We start from the raw sequence: 23,730 nt of genomic DNA on the forward strand, positions 1-23,730 counted from the left end.
AGGAGAGAAGGAGGGGGAGGGACACTTGGGTAGACAGGATACAGCATAGTGACATACAGCTGACATACAATTAGGATAGTGTAGTAACATACAGTGTGATAAATACCATACAGAGTATCCTATAGGCTGGAAGAGTACAATCTAAAAACACAATGTTCAGGGTATTGTGATATAGTACTTTGTGGTGCAGTACTGAATTGCTAAGCGTACTTTATACAGTAGCAGAGCGTTATAAAACAGTTTAGTGCTTTAAAGTGTGGTTTGCAGTGTAGTACATTAGTACTGTCCAGTATCAGGGCTGTGCAGTATGTCATGCGGTGTATGCAGTCGCTCCATGGTGGTAATCTGTAGCAGAGGTCCTCAACATGCTGTACCAAAACATGAGACGAGTAAGTCGTCATCACTGTCTTCTGTTTGTTTGTGTGTGTGCATGTTTTTAAACTTTCACAGTGTCCCTCAGCAGTAGCACTGCAAATACTGTACGTCTTTGTTTTCATGATAATATCCTTCAACTTGAAAATGGCTGATGACTCTTCTGTTCTTTCTTGCAGGCCAACCCCCCTCCAGTGGTGGTCAACACAGACAGCGCCGACACCCCCCCATATGTGAGTACTGGCTCTAATTTAAAGTCATTAATACCAAATGAAACCTCTACCTATTTATGTACTTTACATCTGCTGAGTTTTCTGACTAAAATCAAGTGAAGTTAAATCACAGATTTAAGACAAAGACTAAATTACATGTCAGTGGTTGTGTGTGGTTGGCCTTTAGTCGCTGGAGCTGGCTTTAGGTTTGTAGTGTAGATGAAAATGCCAACATTTTTTTATGCAGCTAGAAAAAAAATGAGAATAACCTCAATTTGAACTCACCACCTTAAATGGGTATTTAACGCTGAACTCCGTGATGCTGTGGTGGTTATGATGTGAATGCCTGTTGATGTTTCGTTTGCATGCTGAAATGATTGGTAGATTAATCGATTTGATTAATTTTCTGTAATTTGTCAAAAATATTGATAATTACAAAAATGGCAAATATTTGCTGCTTTTAAATCATTGTACATCAAATATCTGAGGGTTTTAGACTGTTGGACAATAACAATAATAGGACATACAACAAATTTTCTATCACTTTATAGACTAAGCAATTAATCAATTAAATCCAAAAAAGAGACAGATTTATTAATAATGAAAATAACGCTGCTTGTTAGTTGCATCCCCAAAGTTCATCAGAGGACTTTATCCACTGACTGTTGTAGAACCCAAAGATCAATGAATGTGTTATGTGTTATATGGAAATGTCCATTCATGATACATAATGTTGCTGTTTAAATTAAATTATTTTATTCACTTTGGGATATGATTCAAAGAGGGGAAAAGTTTCAAAATAGTTTTTCCTTCTAATCTTATACTGAGCTTCTATAAGAAATTTTACTGGTATCTACAATAATTGTTTCATGTCAGCCATAAAACATGTAAAATCAAGGGTTATTTTACTTGCAGTAGTTTTGGGAGCTTCTATTGAAAATGTGTAGTAATTTGAATATTTCTCCCCTATGAATGTTTACAATTTTCATAGTAGCATTCTGATTTTAGACAAAAAGCTCACTTCAGAATTAGACGGAACCAGATGTCATTTTACTGGTTGCCAGCTGCCACAGAGAATCAGTGTCTGTTGTCGTTAGATAAGTTTATTATGTAATTACTGTGGAATTACTCCCTGTTGAACTGCCTGGAATAAAACACAGAGAAAAAGATTTCTGTCACACATATTTCACTTGATGTTTCACTGAAATGATCATTGACTGTTGTTCCGTGTGTCTACAGGAAGCATTGGCTATAACTCTGATAAAGTCTGTTATTAATATGCAGTTACAATACAGCTATTTTTTAAATTAATTAATTAAATATTACAATAAAATTTACAGAATTGGAACGCCACACTTTAGCAATGCTAGTAAACTATTCTTCTTCTATTTTTAATCTGAATAGTTTTGTTACACATTTGTAGTAAAGTACAGGTACGGTCCATAACTGCTAACCAAATTACTCTAAATATGAGCGTAAATATGTGTATATGGTAGATAAGAGAAGACAGTACATGGTAGCTGATAGAAGATTTTGCCCTCTGTTTGAAACGACAGGAATTCAAAATCTAAACTAATCTGTCTGCACAGAGGCACAGATTACAGCCAAGGGGATTACATGGGCCATTGGGATGCCACTCGACCACTGTGTTTTTGTGTGTTTGTGTCTGTTGGTTGTGTGTGTGCGTGCTTGCCTGCCTGCCTGCAGCAGCTATAGCAGGAACGACACACTTATCTCCCAGTATAAACCATGTGGAAAACAAAATATATATAATAGCCTGCTCAGATCAGATTTAATTCTGTGTGCTTTCCATTCAGTCAGACAATGTAGATGTTGATATATTTTATAGTACAGACGGTCCTGCAGCGTGATTGGCTCACGGGCGGTTCATCAGGGATGATATTAAATATGACATCAGAGATACATCATCATTAAATACGCATTACCCCTTTAATCTGTGGGATTCATGCGTCATTCACAAATAATCAAATGCCCAAATTCACTTCTGTCATTTTGATATTTGTTGCGTAATGTATTACCTGACGAGTGAAAAATAATGATCAGATAATCAGCTCACACACTGTTAGAACTGGAAAAGAAACTCAGTGTATGTGCTTGTTGTACAGAAACGGTAACAAAATTTGATAAAGCTGTTATAAACAAGAAAGTCTGATGCGACACAGGAGGATGATGTACCTGCCAACTCCACATGAGGTGTCACAGAGCAAATCGCAGGCTGTGTGGTAGAGGCTGAAACCATACTTCTTTTTGATTTGGTTCAATTAATCAACATCAATTGTTGCAGCTCCAAATAGAAATGACTAATGTTAAAAAAAAACAGCCCTCTGTTTTTACTTTTAAATTGCACAGTTCTCTTTTCTTCCTTTTCCTCTTTTCTTTTTAACAGGTCAATGGAACAGAAGCAGACTATGAGTATGAGGAAATCACGCTGGAGCGGGTAAAAAACTTACATACAGTGATAACACACCACGAACATGCGTGCTTATTACACACACTGTAAATGAACCGAGCCACATCAGTCCCTCATTGACACAACCTCCATCTGTTCAGACTGACCTCTGTCCTCCCTGAACTCTCCTCCATAATCACACTAAAAACATCATCAGTGCCTGTCTGTTTTTAAAGTAGGAGAAATGGGAACCTGTGCATAGACAGAAACATGCAAACAAAGGCTGAAAAAGGTGCAAAAAGACTGAAAATATTTCTTCTAAAGGGATATATTCTTCTAACAGATTAAAATATCTCATTGCTTTTTTTGAAACTGGCCATTTATATACAGTAAATGTGTGTGAGCTTATGTCGCTGTCTTTGACTCTGAGTCAGGACATTTCTAAACAATGCTAAATGTAGCAAACCACACAGTATATTTGAATCAGCCACTGCAGTATTTAGAAAATGCACAAGCTTGCAAAGCGTGATATTATTTGTTCATGCTCTATACCAAATAAAATAAAACAGATTTTAAAGAGAAGAATTCCATAAAGATATATAAACACTGGTCCAGTGGTGAAAAGGAACTAAATACTTTTACACAAGTTCTGTACCAAGAGCGGCACTGTACGAAGTCCCATTCCTAGGTTCTTTTACTTTACTTTACACTGTTACTCATTTACAATTCAGAATGGAATATTGTACTTTTTACTGCACTACATTTTCATAGCAGCTGCAGTCACTAGTTACTTTGTGGACTCAGATTTTAAAAACTGTATAAAATAGGATGTGTTGTGTTATAGTTAATTAAACATATAATGAGCACTTCTAGTAGTTTAAGCACAGCACATTTTGCTTTTAATACTTTGGTATTTTTACTGAAGCAAAACTTTAAATGCAGGACAGTTACATGTAATGGGATATATTTGCTACTTTTGCAAGTAAATGATCTGAATACTTTGTACAGCATCAGTCAGCCAACTTAGTTTACCTTTTGTTTGCATTTATTAGAATATTTGTACTATTTTAGACTGTCAGACATCTTTGAGGTGAAGTTGGGGTATGCATAATTACAAACACTACTGTCATTTAACTTACTAAAGTAAGTTTTTAAGTCTTCTTGTATTACTACACAAAAAATTAAATCTTTTGAATTCAAAGCATAAAATAGATATATAAACCCTGACAGTATTTAGTCATAAAAAGTCCATCTGCTCTGTCTTAGCTATCTTAGTCTTCATCTTATCGTTATCTTTCTCCTTTTGCTCCCTCCCATCATTCTGCTTCTCTTTCACGCAGTGCCACCATTGGTCTGACTCCACTGACCCTATTTCTCCGACCTCTCTATTCCTCGTCTATCCTTCCCTACTGACCCCCCCCCCAATTATATTCCCCTTTCTCTCACCCCCGAGGCTGTCTCTCCATCTCTCCCCCTCTCTCATTCTATTCTCCTGTGACCTGGTTCTGTCTGCTTGACTGGATCTGCTTTAAAGACACTACGGACATACACGCAAACACAGGCACAGACATTACACTAGCTTTATACCCAATGACAGAGCATGAGAGAATGAGAGAAACATGCACCGAGCAATGGCTGCCATCAGGTAATACATTCAGAGGTGATTTACAGAGGTGATCTATTATGTGTTAATTGGTAACAACTAGCATCTGGAACTATTAAATATTGTTTATTCAGGTGAAGCACAAGTGGAGGTACTAAATGTAATCTGGCAGTTTTCCCCTTAAAACACACTCTGTGTCTGTGTGTCTGTGTAGGGTAACTCAGGCCTTGGGTTCAGTATTGCAGGAGGGACTGATAACCCCCACATTGGTGAAGACCCCTCCATCTTCATCACCAAGATCATACCTGGTGGGGCCGCAGCTCAGAATGGACGACTCAGGTATATGCACGCATTCTTTGGCTTGACTTACATTGTGTCCCTGGAGGCACAAGCCTAAACCCAAAACTTACCCTGACTTCAGTGTAATCAGAATTCTCACCTTAACCGCTTAAATTAAACTGTTAAAAATGTGGTGACCAGTGTTTGGTCTACATTCACTCAAACTGGTTTGAAACCAGTTTAAAATTGGCAAAACCTGCCACTGCAAATTGGATCATTATTCATGAAGTTGTATAGTGTTGAAAAGTGCAGTCCATAACTTTTGCATGCTCAAAATACTGCCCAAATGTTCGTGCATATAGTCACACTTTGGCAAGTTCAAATACCTTTCTCCCGTGTCTTTCATGACTTTCAACCGAGAGACTGTTTCATTTCTTCAGCATTTATCTCCTTGTGCAAGTCAAATGACATTTTTACTGCATGTGACGTGCTGTGCAGGGTGAATGACTGTATAGTCCGGGTAAATGAGACCGACGTCAGGGAGGTGACCCACAGCGGGGCTGTGGAGGCACTGAAAGAAGCAGGATGTCTGGTGAGACTATGTGTACGACGCAGGAGGAGCCTCACTGAGAGAATCATGGATATCAAGCTGGTCAAAGGGCCAAAAGGTGAGTAAATGCTACAAAAGCAAATCGTGCGGTCTGTAGTAGTAAGACAGTGAGGTGTTATATGTCTTCCTGGCTCTGTATGCGAACACATAATGTTTAAAATTAAAATATTTCTGACCCTTAGCTTAATGAAACTGAAATGGAATGTAATGATGTTAAAAGGAGTTCAATGAAGTCTGCACATTAAGGCCATATTACTGTGGAAAATGCAAATATTTAACATTAAAAACTTTCTCTGGTTACTCAGATTGAAAGTATGTCTTGTTGTTTTCTGTCAGGTTTAGGATTCAGTATAGCAGGTGGAGTTGGAAACCAACATGTCCCAGGCGACAACAGCATCTATGTGACTAAAATTATTGAAGGAGGGGCTGCACACAAAGATGGACGGCTACAGATAGGGGACAAACTTGTCGCTGTAAGAAGCACCTTTTTCTGTTTTCCTTTTTTTTTTTGTTCTTCTGTTTGTTTTCTTCTCTGCACACGGTAACATGTTATGCAAATTGTCATGCGATCTGTTTGTACACACTAAGCTCTGTATATTACAGTCTACAGCTAGAAACAAATGAAAATGAGATCCTATATAGAAGATGTTTGCTTGAACAGCTTTCACATCAGGATATAAATTCAGATTTATTAGCCCCAAATAGATTATGAATACTCTGCATGCAATAAATTGCTTCTACTGAATTTACATGTCATAAATATCCCCTGCTAACACCAAATATGAAATTAATTGCTCTTATTAAAACCAGATGTGTAATTTGTCAGCAGTAAAATAACCAAATTTAGGATTATTCCTCCCTGTTCATACTTTTGAGTACTGAGTAAAAATAAGGTGTCATCTCTATTACCCCCTTTGCTAAATTCTTTCACATTACTGAGCTATATTACATTCTAACACTAAATTAGGTATTTTAGAGAAGTACAGTGTACAATATGTGTGCATCAGATTGTTACTCTTCTCCTCTAAAGGTGATTTAAAGCAGCAGCTGATCCACTCAGTGTAGAAATAAATACAATTTGATTAGAGCTTCTTCTACATTAAATCAATGTCCACCAATAGATCATAAGACACATGAATGCAGCCACAAAACTGTGTGATAGCATCCCCATTTAATGTTTTTGCTGCTTTCCGGTATGGTGTTGCAGTGAGCTTTAATGTTGTAAGTGTGTTTAGACATGTCTGTAAATACTAATACAGTATCTGTCTTTGTGTGTCTCCAGGTGAACGCTTCCTGTTTGGAGGAAGTAACTCATGAAGAGGCGGTGGCTGCCCTGAAGTCGACTCCTGACGTTGTGTACCTTCGTGTAGCCAAACACACCTCCCTTTTTATCAATGACAACTTCCCTCCACCTGATGTCACTAATTGTAAGTACCTATAAGCACACCACAGAACATGCAGTACAACACTTAACCATGACACAAGCAAACAGTGAGATTTTGCTCAAAGTTCAGTACATAACATGGGTATGTGCAGTCTGGCATCTTTAAGACTGTGCAGTAAAACTGTGCTCTGGTGAATGTCGCACACATTACCGCAACAACAGGGAGAGGCATTTTAGAGCCAGATGGTGTTGAACTATAAAGAACAACAAGGAATAAAGCTGTTGGTGGAGATTTTTTTTCTTAGGGTGATTGAGTTTAGATAAAAAAAGACACAGATTCCACAAGATGCCTTTTCAGAGTGACTTTGTGCTACAACAGCACAGTAAGCATGAAATCCCATATCACCACGATTACAAGGAAACATGTTCAGTTGCTGATATAATACAGAAATGCAACCCAAAGTGGTAAAATCTAGTAAAAATGTTTGAAAAGTTATATGTCAGTAGCTGAGTGACAGGTTTTTCACTGTGATCAGCTCATTTTATGGTTACGGTTCCACTGCAGTAGACTTCCACATCAGAGCTGAAAACCACAGGGTATTCTATTGTGTTTGTTCTCATGTTATAGAGCCATAAAATTTTACTACTCCACACACATTAGACACCAAATCTTTTACATGTGGTTGACACTAATAAATAAATCAATAATCTGCCAGATATCTCTGATCATTATGCGGTCTTGAATTATCCATTTTGATACAGCACATATTTTCAGTGTCTCAAATCAATTTTAAGCTGGTTAATGTTAATATTTAAAAGATGCTACAATGATCACACCCCTCCCCAGACAGTTTTAAATGTGTTATACAAGAGTCTGATAATCAGAGTGGGTAAATTTGGTCCACTGGATTACTGCCACTTGTCATTTCTCCAAACCAGCATATTATCAAACAACATGTCATTTATCACCGCCTCTGAATCAAACACATTACTTAGCTGCATATATCGCACTTCTATCTCTCAATACATCTGCAGTTCATCTAATTACATACAGTCTGTCAACAGTTTCGACTGACTGAGGATCTGATTGCTTGATTGTGTGACAATCAATTACGTAGACAATAAGATATCAGATATTTATGGATTATTCAGAGCCAGCCGTAGAATGACTGTTTTAATGTAGGAACCAGACAGAAAGTACATGAAAGCACACATTTTGCCTTGAAGATGAAGTGAAATTATTCTTGTGTATGACAGTGTGGTAAAATAAGAAAACAAACTTGTTTGTGCTCCTCCAGCGTACTCCCCACATCAAGACAACCATATAAGCCCCTACATGAGTGGCAGTCAGTCTGTAAGCCCTGCTCCATTAACCACTCCCAGATACTCACCTCTGCCCAGGGCCATGACCGGAGACGACGATGTCACCAGGTGAGAAATCACACGTGATCACACAAACACGTGCCGGCACATTTTATAGGATGGTACGAACAAAAAACTTGGTGTCTACTTTGATATTTCACTCACTGTAAGCCTCAAAGCCTTGTCTACTGCATATTCAACTATAGGCTCATGTGTAGTAACAGCAGCTATGTGTTAAGCAAATTTTCAGCTCTTGCACAGTTAAACCAAAGCATTTCTCAGGCTGATTTTTTCAGTATCACATCATTATTTGTTTAAAAAACATCATGTATGTCAGTCACTTCTTACTCCAAAGTCTGTCAGTAAGAGAAAATTCAAATTTCTGTGGCAACGCAGGAAATTGTGGAAATAGTTTATACAATTTATGTAAATCCAGCTGTTACAGAGTCACAGGTCAGTCTTGTCTTCTTCTGCTTTCTTTTTTCGCTGTACAGCTTCTTTCATATCTTCCTCTGTGGTCTTTAGTGGCCCTGAAAGAGGTCCATGACATCAGATTAGGAAACAGAGTCCTTGAGAGCCCAAAATACTCTGACTGACCTCTGTCCTTCCCTGCTCTCTCTCTCTCTGCTTCTGCTGCAGTGTGTGTGTGTGTGTGTGTGTGTGTGTGTGTGTGTGTGTGTGTGTGTGTGTGTGTGTGTGTGTGTGTGTGTGTGTGTGTGTGTGTGTGTGTGTGTGTGTGTGTGTGTGTGGCAGTAAAAGGCAGATGGCAGTGCAAATTTTGTCTCAGGGCTCAGGTCACATATATACACACATGCACATACACGCATGCAGATTCTCAGTGCTGCTCTACTGTCTTTAATCCATTTTAATGGACGGATTACAGCCTATCACGGCCCTCGTCACTCAGTTGGCATCACCGTGGTTACCAGAATATGACTCATTTCGTCATAAACCTTTGAGCCAATCAGTGCGCTTTGATTATAATAAATCTGATAAGCCTCAGACTGATTGCAGAATGGTCATTTTGACGTCTGCCTTTCTCTCTTCTCCAGTTCTTTGTGTTCTCTGTTTTTATCTGTCCCACTCTCTCTGAATCATGTCTTTCTTTCCGGCTTTCTGATTAGTTTGTCATGCAGATAGAAGACTGATGAATGTCCACTGAGCGTTCACAATTTTAAGAATATATTTTCATTCCTTCTGTCCTTCTCACATATTAATTTGCGCTTCCGAATGACGGACACACTAATTCAACTTTTCCTCTCCCAGCACCGATTCCAAAACCTTAACTTAGGGTTTCTGCCAAAACCGATTACCAGTGCACCCTTTTTCCCAAATTTAATATCTGTTGCCCTCACGGCATGGAACTCATTGGGATCATTTTTATGTAAGACACTATGAGGTAAACTGAGTAGCCAGCCTGCCTTAGTGGATGTAACTAGAGTCAGAAACAGAATTTTTATGACACTGACAAAGAAACTGTATTTAATGTGGATCTGTCACATCTTTCTGATAAGGAATCAGTTTAATAAGGTCAGTACTGGCTCCTGATAGTGATTTAGTGAGTCAACGAGGCTAACAAAGAATAACTTAACAGGAAAAAACTGGATCACTCATTCTAGGGAAATGGAGATCAAATCTAATTTTCACCAACTTAAGTTTATTGATAAATAGCCTGATAACTCACTAATGTGTAGTCAGCTCTTACAACTGGATACTTGGGATCATTTCTGTACTAATCATGATTTCTTTCATTTCATTTGTCTGTCTTGCTTTTGTTGACTTGCATTTCTAGCGTTTGAGCTTGTTTCCATGTTAGTTGGTGATTTACTAAAGAATCACACCATTTGAAGTTCAGACTGAGTCAGCGGTGTGTGTTTCAGATAGAGGCACTAACTGTGGTGGTGCAACAAACCAGCCACAATGCAATGCCGACATCTGCTGGTCAACACAGTGAATGATTCTAATATTAAATTCCCCTTTCTGTCCTTGAGATGTGCCTTTCATCACACACAAGGCTTGTATTGCAGATTGCATTGAGACTGCATTGAAATACATAAACTACAGACATTATTTAAGTATAAAATATTAAATTATCTAATCTCTTATCCTTTATTCTTCTTGCCATCTCTCACTGTCCTTATAACCGGTTCTTAGACTGTACTGTGGTTAAGCAAGTTTTATTTCCACCTATCAGTTACACATGAACTTTAAAACGATTAAAAAAAAACAAACAAAAAACAAAATAAAATTATGTGCTAATTTGTACTAAAATGTTAGATACCATCATCTTGTGTGGTAATGTAGTGTATGTGTTTGATTTGTGTTTTTTCCAGAGAACCCAGGCGGGTGGTGCTGCAGCGGGGGTCTACAGGTCTCGGTTTTAACATTGTTGGAGGAGAGGATGGAGAGGGTATCTTCATCTCCTTCATTCTGGCTGGAGGTCCGGCTGATCTCTGTGGGGAGCTACGAAAGGGAGACCGCATCCTGTCGGTACGAGCCAAGACCACCAGCGATGGCTGAGAGGCTGAAGTGAAATATGGCTTTAATTTTCTTTAGACAGAACTCAACAGTCCCAAGACTGTTGAGACACTAATAGGCCCTGCAGACTGACTGTGACTGTATTATGTATTCATGGATGCAAGTACTGACTTTATGCATAAAACAAGCCTTCACAAAGTACACACAGTGCACATGCACAGACACATGTGACTGGTCACCTGTGAGGTATTGACCCACTAAGATGTACGGTGTTCTTAATGTTCGTGCTCAGCTCACTATACATTTATTAGTATTGATCCAGCCTGGGCTCTAATTTTCTGTGCTCATGTCTGTGTGTAGGTGAACGGTGTGGACCTGTCCAGCGCAACACATGAGCAGGCAGCTGCAGCTCTGAAGAATGCAGGACACACCGTTACCATAGTAGCACAGTACAGACCAGAAGGTGAGTAATGCAGATAAAAACATTTCAAAACAAATGCCTAATGTGCCCAATAGATCAGGTTTTTCTGCAGCTTCGTCATGTGGAAAAATTGGTGTATTGATAAAGAGAAAATGAGACAAATGTTCATTTTTTTTGAACACATGATGATGTTGCCTCGACCTCTTCTGCCTCCTTTGTAATTCCTGGTAGTGTACCATGGACACTGCTATTAGTGTTTTGCCACCACCTACAGTACAATCTGTGAGAAAGCCCACAAAGATTATTAGCTAATGTAGCAGCTAAAAATAAAATGTACTATTTGTGGGCAAAGTGAAATAATAAAATCAAAGCACTGTGGACATGCCAGCATTGCTAGCTTTTTTAATGTGGTGCTGGTCCTCTTTCTACCATGTAGTCTATGGGTCAGACTTTAGGATATTTGCATTTAAGTAATTAATGGAAACACACATTCAGAAATTCATCAGTTGTGCAAGATACCAAGATGCCACACATCCTGTGTACTCTCTCACACACACACACTGAGAGGCAGAGTGAGGTTTCCCAACTAGCACCATCCTGGATGTTTCTCCACTGGGAGTGACTGAGGAGGCAGTAACCTAGGAAACCAGGTTATAACTGCTGATTGGCTCAGCTAATGGGGTGCTGTCATGGTGGGTGTCCGTGGTATAACACATAGACACAAACACATAACCCTCACACACTGACACACACAGCTAAACAACATTAGGTCCCCTGGTCTTAAATTTGCTTCAGAAATATGTCTGCTGGAAGAGATTGTGTGTGTGAGTCTTTCTGGTATCATCATGTATTATTCAGTTAGAGAGGTGGTCTAAAACCATAATCTTCCATACTGGGTAGCATAGTCTGACTTAAGGTTTTTGAAAAATCCTGCAGGTACCCACTATTCAGTATATCTAAAGATTCTCTAGAAACCAGCAGCTGTTGTAAGGATTAATTGAAAACACTAAGATGATTCCAAAACTTGCAGTAAGTCCACCAGCACCTGGGTATTAGTTAGTCAGGATATGACAGGGTTTTATGTGTAAGTGAGAGGAAGAGAGGGAGGTCAGACTGCTAAGGTTACAAAGATCGATCGGCAAAAACTTGTGTATTAAAGCTTTCTGGTGTTACGTGTAATGACCTTTACATAAAAAGACAGCAGGGGCTCTCAGTTTACAACATAGAGGCTACAGTAAATCAGAGTAGGCAGCTTAAAAATGCTCAGGTTGAGAGTTTCGGAAAATGAAGAAGTGTCAGCAAAAACACCTGAAAAATGCTTTAGCAGAACTGAGCAGGGCGAGAACACATGGAGGAAAACACTGCAGTAGTTTGAACCAGAATATCACCTAGAAATTATGCACAGTAGTAAGCCTTTAGAAGAGTGCAAGTGGAGGAAGTTGTTCCCAGCCCAGATATCCCATCAAATACTGCGCAGGGCAAATGGATGTTAGCCCAACTCATGTGGAAGGGAGCAAAATTCATTAAGATATGGAAGGCACTGCTGGAACATAATGAAGTTCCACAGCGGCTACTGTATGCAAATGTAATTGAAGCTTATGGAAGCAGCATGAGGATATAATCCATACATCATGCTGAAAACCATGATGTATGGATCATGAATTCTTAAAGGTCGCACAAGCATGAGATATGGATTATGAATTCTAATTTCAGGAGAGAAAGTGTGTTTTAATAACAAATCCTGCACGTGGCAGAAACTTGCAGACATGAAGTTGTGTCTGCAATAATTTTCACATAAATCAAGTTTTTTTTTGTTTTTTTCAAGTATTTGAGATGATAGAAAATGAGAGATGGGGAACACTGTGGTTCATCATCAGCCCCTTAAACCCCCTGAAGCCAATAGGGGTTTTTTTTTTTTTTGCAATGATTCATGGTCATCATCCACAAACTGCCACTTTTAAAGTCTTCTTTTCTGTCACACACAATATTGTTTTTGTGGTGTTCATTTAAAAAAAGTCAAAAAGCTGTCCCTTTGAATCCTACTGATACTCAAGTAAAAAGATCAAAATGGTCTGTTGGTTTGGTTTGGCTTGGCCCAGCTCTGTTTTGGCATTGCCTGTGCTGTATGGGATTCTTACAGTGACAACATACAGTGGGTATCAGGGCGGTCCAGCTGGCCTCAGTAAGAGCAGACTATCCCGTAGCTTTAAAGTTTTCCCTTCTCTATATTCAATACACCAATTCAGCTGAAGCATTAAGTATAATCATACAAATCAGTTAGTCTAAGTCAAGTGTGTGTGTGTGTGTCGTGACTCTCCTACAGACTTCATTAGTGACTGCTGAATGAACTCAATATCAAACCTTCTGTCCATGCTGAGCTTTGGTCAATGCTGTGTATGTGTGTATGTGTACAGCATGCAGTGACCAGCAGTGCTCCCTCTGTTTCATAAAAACACTTCCTGCCAACAAGAGAGGAACTCATAATGACCTCCACCAGGAGAGGAAAAGTGCCTTTCTCACTGTGTGTGTATGTGAAGGTCTCCTCCTGTTATTTGTATTAAATAGGGTGCCCGTGTGTGTGCGTGTGTGTGTGCATGCTGGCAGAGACACGGTTGGTTTAAGCTGATGCAGCAGATATAGATCTGTGTTTATTTGAAGTGCGGCAGATGGAACGTGTTTGTCTGTGAAAAGTCTTCATGCTTCATTAGTGATGCAGGCGTCCCTCATCACGTTTCAGGCTATTTTAAGCCAATTTTGTATGTCAGTCCCATGGCTCCAAAATGTCTGTGCCAGATCCATGTGCATTTGACCATGCATGGCCAAACTATCCACTGTACGATTTTTGTAAGATCTTACTTGGTCGAGAATAAACCTAAATCGAAGTACATTGTGTTGCATTAGAAGCATATTATGAGCACATATGATTGAAAGATTAATTTCTTTTGGAATATAATCGGCAGAGAATCATAAAAATTACCTCGTCTTTAGTTTTATCTCCTTCACTACAAGGTTGATCCTGTAAATCCTCAGTGCTGCTGCACTTTTTTTATTTTTATTTTTTTTTTATTCCAAGCGTTCTTCTTCCCTATCAAAACCTGGTGCCTACTTTAGCCATTGGCCATTGTGGTCACAAGGTCCCATTACAGGGAGATGGCACATCAAAATTCCTAACATTAGCAAAGCAGTTGTTTTTAAGCCATTACCATTTGGTGGCCCGGCAGAGCAGAGAAGAACCAGAAAGTCAGAAAACTAATCTAACATTAGTCACCATAGGCTAACGAAGTGAGGCTGTAGCAGCAAAACCCTTGAGCACCCTGAATTTACAGAAGGTGTGTTTTTAGCTAATGAAATAAAAGTTTTATTTGTAAAAGGAGGTTTGTGATATTTCCACTTTAAAGTGTCAGTCAGGTTGCCTTGAAGTGAAGTGTTACTGCTTCAGTTCCCAGTTCTCAAGTGTCCAGCACAGCTTTAAAGGAAAGTAATGGGACATGCATCAGAAAACCAAAATGTCGCCGAACTGAACTTTAAGTGTGATCTCGTAGGTTTCCTGATGTGGGAAGGGTAATGCCTGCAAGTTGACAGCAGTATTAGTCACTGGGATTACACACAACTGTCACTGTCACACACACACACACACACACAGGCGGTGTCTGTCAGCAGTAATACTGAGGTGATGTAGAGAGGATTATCTTCACTTCTGTTAGCCTGCTTATTACACTTTATGTGCGAGTGTGTTTGTGTGTGTCGTGCACCAGTTGTTAAGTAGAAGATTAACAGCTCCGTCTCTGAGCTTTCAGACACAAAGTTGTGGGAATATCATCTACAGAATGCATACAGGAGGCTGCTTTCTTTTCTTTTCCAATTTCATTTTATTGCTCATTTTCACTTCTTTTTTTTTTTGCTCTTTCTCGTTCTTCTTCCTTCGTTGGTTTCCTTCATTTCCACCTGTCAGCGCCCCCTGCTCACCCCTCCCAGTGTTACTGGTGTCTGTGTTAATGGTCTGACTCACCGCCCACAAAGTGTGATTTGGGGGATTTGAGGCTTCACTTGTAACGGGAAGGTGACTGATCTCAGAGGTGCAGTGTGACGCAATGTCACTGCCGTGCTCAGGCTTTTATTAGCCGCCAGAGATGAAACACATTGTTTTTTTTGGCATTTGAACTTGAATTAACTACATTGATATGAGAATTGTTATTGTTTTATTTTCCCTCTTCCAGTCCCCATTCTCTTCTTTCATCTCCTCTGCAATCTGATCAGTTAATCAATACCAAAATAGATTACTGTACTGTAGTGTATCAATTATAGATGAGCCTCTTCCAGAACAGCTATTTTTAGAGCCAGAGCTTTATGTCAGTGCTTTTACAGTTATACAACAGGCTTACCAGGTGAGGGATTTTTTTTTTTATTAATTCAGCTCATCAGATACAGAAAATATATAGTATAGCCCATATAATGTCATAGAAATGTTCATTCATATCCTACTAGACAGTCTGAACATCTTTTAGCTTTATACCTTTCTTGCTCAAGCTCGTTTACTTTGGGCTCATGTATACATGTGAGTATAGGTAGGTAAATGTGTGTCTGTCTACATGTGAATGTCTGTGTCCATATCATGTATTTTTGTAATAACTTTATTTTTTATTTTTTTTACTGTGCAGTCAAAAGAACCTCATATTATTTATCCCCTTTTTGCTGCAGCAAGAATAAAGTGCGAGAATTAAAGGTTCCCCTTAGAGTTTTATTGTAAACAAATTTGTTTACAGAGTGTATGGCATACCTCTTTAAAAGAAAGAAATGTGTTGAATGCATACCATTCCTCATAAAGCATCTGCCCAATGTTTTAAATATTTCTTTACACATTATCACCACCAACTGTTGATTGGTGGAACAGCATGAAACCGGCTTCAGGGATGCGTATCACATGCATGCCACAAGCAAAACGGGAACCCACTTATTAACACATTGCTCTATAGCTCTACAAGTAGTCAAAAACTTCATATGGTACCTTTAAATGGAACTTAAGTAATAAAAAGTCAAAAGGTTAATACAATAATGACATGAAAAAGTAAATAAAATCCATGCAGGAAAGTAAACAAGGGGAACGAGCGTGGAGAATCGACAGTGTGTACATGTATTTATTCATGGCGGTCATTCACAATTAGTTATTCTCAAGCAAAGTTTGTGTGAACAAGAAACAGAGGATAGAGGAAAGGATGATCTGAAAGGAAAATATTGGTGCAATGCACACAACCCTAGAGATGAGAACGGCCCATGTCCAGTGGTTTTCTGTTGGGTAGCACTAAAGCTGCACAATGCAGAAAAGGTCTCTGCCAGCTGCTGAATGGAGACTCAATGCTCCTCTAGAGAGCGGAGAGGGGAGGTAAATGAAGGAAGGAGGGAATATAAGCCCCAGAGCCATTAGTCTCTGTCATCACCCCTCCCCCATCTCTTCCTCTGTGTTTCCTCTCCTCCTCCTCTCCTCTCTCTTTCCATCTCTCTCTGTTATGTTTAGTTTTCTACCTCCATCTCTCTCTCTCTCTCTCTCTCTCTCTCTCTCTCTCTCTCTCTCTCTGTCTCTGTCTCTGTCTCTGTCTCTGTCTCTGTATCTCTCTCTTGCTGTTAATCTGATAATGCTGCATTGAGGTGATGTGTGTTGACAGAGGCAGTTTAGATGCTGATCATGTGAAAGTTCATATCTGGCAATTGAGGTGTGTGTTATCTCTCATTGGGAGTTTCATGGCCAGAGAAAGACACAGAGATAGAAGTGTGTGTGTGTGTGTTTGCTTTGGTTTTGTGGCAGCCTACAGCATAACCTGCTGAGTTTTACATAATAAAAATGTCAGATTTTAAGTCACATTTTTTTCATATGCACAGGGTTTCTTATAAGTGCAACCATAAAAAAGAGAACTAGACACCGAGAGATAGAGAAAAGCTGAAGAAAATGAGTCTTAAAATTTGGAGAGGCAGGAACTGGGGATGGAGAGAAAAAGAGACAGATGGAGACTCAGACTAACATAAATCATGCAGAGCAGAAAGAGTTTAATTCCTTATACTTATGAAGACAGATGCTTCTCTTTTTTTTAATAAAATGAATAGAAAATCCATTTAAGAACTGTGAATTGAGCTGTTAATTAAGATTCACAAAAATCAATATTCAAAATGCTTTGTGTGTGTTTGTGTGTGCGTGTGTGTGTCTGTGTGTGTGTGTGTGGCGTGTAGACCAATTGCCTGGGCCAAAGTAGGGCAGGAGAGCCTGGCATCGACTCAGCTTCCTGCATGAGTGACCTGAGGAAACAGTGTGTTGTGTCTGTGTGTGACTGCGTGTCTGTGTGTGTGTATGTGTGTGTGTGTGTGTGTGTGTGTGTGTGTGTGTGTGTGTGTGTGTGTGTGTGTGTCTCCGCCCTACAGCAAGCTGCTGTCAAAGGGAGGGAGGAGCAAATGAACGCACCAGCGAACGAGAGATAGAGAAAGAGAGGAGTGTAGTAGAGAGAGTTAGCATCTGTTGTTTCTGTGGCAGCTGAGCAGCGCTGGACTGATTTTCAACACACACACACACATTTTCTCTCTGTGCCACACACTACTGCATACCTACACACACTTCTATTCACACAAAAACACACATTTACACATTTTCCACTCTGGCTCATGCTGGATCCAGCGTGGAACTGACATTACCTTCTTCATCATCTCTCTCTCTATTTCACACACACACACACATCTGCACTCTCTCTCTCTCTCTCTCTCTCTCTCTCTCTCTCTCTCTCTCTCTCTCTCTCTCTCTCTCTCTCTCTCTCTCTCTCCCTGGGTGTTTTCTTCCTCTCATTCATTTCCCAGGACTTTAAGCTTCAAACCACATTCTCACACACACAGACACTGATCTGAAAACCACCGTACCGGCATCATATCGCGCGGACGCTGAGGCTGCCTGTCTGCTGCATGTGAGTACAGCTGAGCGGGAGTTGGGAAGGACTTGACTTGAGACTTGAACTGACTTACTTGTTAACATCCTGCCTCTGGTAACAACCTGGCATCACTGTTTTTAGGCAACATTTTAATCCTTAACACAGTCTCCAGCTCAGGGGCTTTGAGCATTTTATAGTTAAGCTAATAGAGGATTAATAAAAACAAACCTGATGTTTTGAATGTGTGGCTCTCTAACACCGTTTTATCCCTCTAATGACCAGTGATGCAGCATTAACATGTTGGCTCCTGTGCTGTCTTTGGTCTGATGACTCTCACTGTGCAAGAATTTATCAGTGATGTAGAAACATTGGTGATTTAGTACCAACAGTATCACTTCTGATCATGTTTTTTTTTGTTGTTTATTTTTTGTCTGGTGCACTGACTTTACTGAACTACTCTGATACTTTTTGTTGTTGTTGTTGTTGTTTTTGTTTTTTGTTTTTGTTTTTTGTTTTTTTTTTAAAGACATGATGAAGATTACAGCTCTGGCTTCTGAGCAGAAGCACTCAGCTTAGGTCTTAGAACAGAAAATGATCAGGGCTGCAGCCTTGGTAGCACAGGCTTTGTCTTTCTGTTCAGGATTCAATAACACTAGTATCTTAGCTGCAGCACAGCCTTTGTTCTATAGATCACAAAGAGGAAGAGCATTTGTGTGTAGCTCTATAGTATCTCTGCGTTGTTTGTTTCCTTTGTTTTAGCCCTGCCTCTGATTCATAAACTTTAGTCTTTTTCACTGTATCAGAGGTGATTTTTCTAGAATATATCAAAGCGCATTCACAGCCAGTTTCCTATCCTTTCTTTTCTTCCTCTCTTTATTCTGTCTTGTTTTCTCTCTCCCTCTCATTTTGTCTTTCTGCCACTCGCTCTTAATCCCATACTGCTGTACTGAGGCGCTGTGTGTGTTGACAGGGGCAGTTAGATGTTGATGATGTGAAAATTTGTACAGTATCTGGTGATTTTAATGTGTAGTGTGATTTCTCTGTGGCATGGGGAATCCAGTGAATCATACAGGAATAGAACTGTTAATCCATCAATTTTTAATGGCTTACAGCTGAGATTGAAAATGCCAGACTGAGGTCAGCGGTGAAAATATTGAAGGTTAAAGCAAGAAATGAAACTTTGGGCAAAAGAGCACTTGATTTCCCTGATACTGTGTTAAACCTAGTTCATGGTAACTGCACATAACCTTTAGCATAAAATGCAGCACGTTAGAGTAAACACCAGACACACAGAGGTGAATCTCCCCTGTCCTCCATCATATCTTGTATCCAAGTTCTTTTTCCAGAACATCAATGTGTAGTTTTAAACTCACTGCTCGAGAAAAAAGCATGGCAGATCATGTTAGTCTGACTATCTGAGCGATTTCAGACTTGCGTGGTTTTGAGCTGCTTTAGTACAGTTCAGTTGTTTGTGTCTGTGAGTGTGAGTGTGTTAGATTAATGCACACGATCAGAGCTTAGATCTGGGTGTTGTAGGCTGGTTTTTGACAGGGTTTGAAGGCTGATCGTCTAAATAGAGAGGTAAACAAGGAAAGGAAAACAGGAATAGGGAGCAAAAGAGGGAAAATCAGGGGATACTGCAGGTTCCAGATCTGTTTGTGTGCCTGTGTGTGTGAGTGTCTGACCGTGTGTACCTTGAGTATGATTGAATTACTCAGGGTTAATTTGATTCTGTAGTCCACAGTAATGGTTCAGGAACACACACACACTCACACACACACACACCCACACACAGGGACATCCTTCAGAGGGGCTTTTTCAGGCTTATTGCTAGCAGCGTTGTACATCCGTGTTAGTTCAGAGGTTTCTGGGAAGCTGTGTGGTGTTAAGAAGACTAGAAGACAGCTAGTGAGGATTTATTACAACACACATCTGCTGTTTATACAGCCACTCTGAATCAAATATACCACGGTTTACTGTCATTTTGAGACAACAACTTGCTGGCTAAAAGAATGTTTATTTTATTTTTTTTACTTTTCTTGCTAGTAGAAAACTATCATCCTAAAAGACATGAGTTTGCATTAAGAAGCACATTATGTCATTTGTTTTTCTGCTTTGTGCATTTCCATAAATACGGTAATGTACATTTATAATTTAAGAGGCACAATGACATTTTTATGGCCACTAGAAAAAAATGGGTCAGAAACTAAAGTGTTTTTGCTGCATGTAGCAGGAGAATACTAAAGCACAGGGCTGCTATGCTGAGTGTATGAGCAAATCATTGCTCTTTGCATTGATTGGCCAACTGGTTGCTCCCTCGCAATTTACTACTTGTCATTCAGCTGAGATGGGGGATACAGTTTTTCCACACAATTAAACTAAAAGCGTTGTTGGAAAATTCATTATTATATTTTGTGTACAAAATCTGCACATTAATTCATGGTTTTCAAGGTTTAAGAAGAAAAAAAAATGGATTTATGTGTTTAGGTTAGGTTAGCTGTACTGTTTTCACCTGTGAAAAATGTGAATGGAAATTAATTCAGCCATTATATGGGAAATCCTGCTATGCTCCAGTCAGCCACAGAGAAAATATGAGCCTATATGACTCCATGAAAGTGCTGCACCAATGCTGCTGTGTCACACCACTGCTGAGCTGTTTGAACGTCACTGTGTGAAGTCAGTGTGCATGTATAATGTGACGCTTGTGTTCAGTGCATACTCGTCTATGTGCCACCTACAGCATGACATGCAGGCAGCTGAAGTCAGATAGGTGTTATGCACACAGCTAGCTATTTTTGTCAGGTGAAGAAACAATTGATAGCTTAGTATCCATAGCTAACAAGCTACGTAGCCACATTTGTGGAAAAATAACAGCTGAAACATGAATGAATGAAGTGAAACTTAAGGGCAATGACAGAGGTTTGCAATTTCCATCAACACTGCAAGATGCATTTACAGTATCGAAATAAATGGATACCTAAACCTGCAATAATATTTTTTTAGCCTCTCTGGGGCCTAGGTAATGTATTTATACACTACTAAGCTGCAAGAGCAAATACAATTTTGTAGGAACTGTGGTTCCTGGCTGGAGGGAAAATTGAAGGGCAGCTGCAGATTCAGGTGATTATTCTATGTAGGTTTATTACTGCAAGCACCACCTTTCACATTTTGTTCTCGTTGTCATTTGCTGGTGTAAAAACATCAAGTATAGCTGCTTTAAATAAATATTTCTGAATAATATTACACTCTGCATGTATTCTATTAGAATAGGAGAGTAAATACAGATTTTTAGGAATTCCGGTCTGAGTCAGTGTTCTTGTCTAAATCTGACTATTTGCATGTGTGGTTGTGTAAGTGGGTGTACAGTGGTGATGTTATTGACATGGATTGGGTCTGATGTAACAAGAGTTAATATTCAGATCAAACAGACTGTGAGATTATGGCTGTTGAGAAGCTGTTGACAGCTCAGTGCGTGCGTCTACACATCTGTGAGTTTGTGTGTGTAAGAGTTGTGTGTTTGTAACTGAGAATGGTAACCCAGCACTGAGAGAATCCCTTCTGCCCTTGAACATGGAAAATAAACTTCTATACTTGTTGTCCTTTAGACTTTTGTAGGAAATGTGGTTAAATGTGGCATCCTGTAGGCTGTTTGTTCATGCCTCAGCTCTTCTCTTTGATCTAAGCACCGTGATGTGATTTCTGAACTGCTGCACAAAAGTGATTGAAGCATAAAAATCACTGTCCCTAAGTTGCTTCTAATGGGGAGCAACAGGTTGCTTTAAAAGTCTCTTAAATTAGATTCTCTGTAAATATTTTAAATAGTAGATATGAGGATTATTTTTATAGGGAATTTGACAGAAAATGGGAAATTACCAGACCTCTGCCAGTGCATTAAAACTAAAAGCCAAGCCTCTCATCTAAATTCTTCTGGGTCTAACAATGTTTGTCCTCTTTGTGTGTCCCTGTGTGTGTAGAATACAGTCGTTTCGAGGCGAAGATCCATGACCTGAGGGAACAGATGATGACCAGCAGCGTCAGCTCTAGCTCCACGTCGCTCCGCTCCACACAGAAACGCACACTTTACGTCAGGTAACACACACACACACACAAAGAACAGACAAAGGTGACTGATTGTCTAGTGTCCTTCAGTGTGACACAACTATTATAAGGTCTTATCTCAGCTGTCTACTCTTACGTTTTGTGTGTGTGAGACACTGAAGGAGAGGTTATCACATTTAAAATCACAATTAGATTGTCTGGAAAATACTGCCTCACACTTGCACACAAACACATCCATCGCCTGTCAAGTCTCTTGCTCCATTTCTGTGTGTGTGTGTGTCTGTGTGTGTGTCTCTGTCATTCTTGTCTGAATCATCCTTCCCTCCTTAGTTTCCTTTGTAGATTCCAGGAGCAGTATTTAAGATCTTTTCCTCACACGAATCACAGTATTTGAAATATTGATTAAACTCTAGGTCGCTGGGTCCAGATGAGTCACACTGGCACTCTTTGTAGATCAATAATGTGGAAAACAAAAGCCAGGTAAATCAGCTCTGACACTAAGGATGGAATCCACTGGGTAGGCTTTAAGGAGACAAGGAAACATGATTCTCTGTCTGTAGAATCTTAATTTGATTTTTTTTTTTTTTTTTTTTTTTGGTAAGATCACAAGAAGCAAAACAATGAAATGACAAAAGTGCAAAGAAAAGTTCAACTGACATGTACATGTACATAAAGGAACATCTGACCTGAACCATGTGCAAGTGGCCTGGAAGGAAAAGGCAGCAGCAGCAGCTGCTGACAGAGTCACCTTGAACTGCACACATTCTCACACAGACTGACTCACAAACAGAGCAAGTCCGGGGTCACTGTCAGTACAGGGAGCTAGAGGCCAAAGGTCACATTCAGCCACCTGGGAGCTGTAGTCCAACAAGTGTTACACTGACAGGTCATCTGGTAACAAGCTGGCTATGTTCACTGTTTTATAGATTATCAGACTGAGGTATGACACTGCTTTTTAGTCCATTCTTTTTCATTAATTAGAGTGTGTTAAAGCAGGTTGCCAGTAGAACCACAGTACCTGTATTGTATACCTGTTAAACCTGTATTGACCTACTTGGCATACCCACCATTAAAATAAACAATCCCCTTTGTGAACTGTAGACTTAATAGAAGTGTGTGAGGAAACATGACATTGCAGCTGCTTGCCGTCACCCTTGTTAAATTTTTAAGTAGTCCCCCATAAGCGTGAATATCATTTGCATAAATTAAGTGTGTAGCCAGAGTTTTTATGTGGAATGAAAAGAAAAGCTTGTCCACTCCTCAGTAGATTAAATTAGAAGAAACCTGAATGGGGATGTTTATACAATGATTGTTTTGATACCCTTAAAAGCACTTTGAGCTGCATTTGAGGGAAATGATGCAATAATAAAGAACTTGACATTTATCTATTGTTTAGTGATGCAATTTTCTGTAAAAAGAGTAAGATTAGTGTAAGTTCTTTTTTTTTTTTTTGTAAATATCAAATTTGATTTGATGCAGTGAAAACTCTCAAAGCCATGTTCAAGAGTGACCTGACTTACAGAGCAGTTACAGACCCATGGTTGCAGAAAAACTGTTCACAGAGAAACACAATCAATGGTGCTGAAAACAGAGCAATGTTTTGTTTTTGTTTTTTGTTTCTTTATTTGTTTGTTTTTT

The 23,730-nt window shown here is 39.4% G+C and overlaps 1 protein-coding gene across 3 annotated transcripts in view; it reads left to right on the top strand.

Moving 5' to 3' along the window:
• LOC121183214 (discs large homolog 1-like protein) overlaps positions 1-23,730 on the top strand; it is a 96,231-nt gene that overhangs the window by 56,986 nt on the left and 15,515 nt on the right. For all 3 annotated transcript variants that reach the window (XM_041040171.1, XM_041040172.1, XM_041040173.1), the window contains 10 exons: positions 552-605; positions 2,992-3,042; positions 4,812-4,936; positions 5,375-5,544; positions 5,823-5,959; positions 6,769-6,913; positions 8,169-8,301; positions 10,566-10,722; positions 11,071-11,173; positions 22,008-22,122. In XM_041040171.1, the coding sequence (XP_040896105.1) occupies positions 552-605; positions 2,992-3,042; positions 4,812-4,936; positions 5,375-5,544; positions 5,823-5,959; positions 6,769-6,913; positions 8,169-8,301; positions 10,566-10,722; positions 11,071-11,173; positions 22,008-22,122 (1,190 nt within the window). The remainder of the gene's footprint in view (positions 1-551; positions 606-2,991; positions 3,043-4,811; positions 4,937-5,374; positions 5,545-5,822; positions 5,960-6,768; positions 6,914-8,168; positions 8,302-10,565; positions 10,723-11,070; positions 11,174-22,007; positions 22,123-23,730) is intronic.

This window comes from Toxotes jaculatrix, chromosome 6 (assembly GCF_017976425.1).
Source record: "Toxotes jaculatrix isolate fToxJac2 chromosome 6, fToxJac2.pri, whole genome shotgun sequence".
Taxonomy (NCBI): domain Eukaryota; kingdom Metazoa; phylum Chordata; class Actinopteri; family Toxotidae; genus Toxotes; species Toxotes jaculatrix.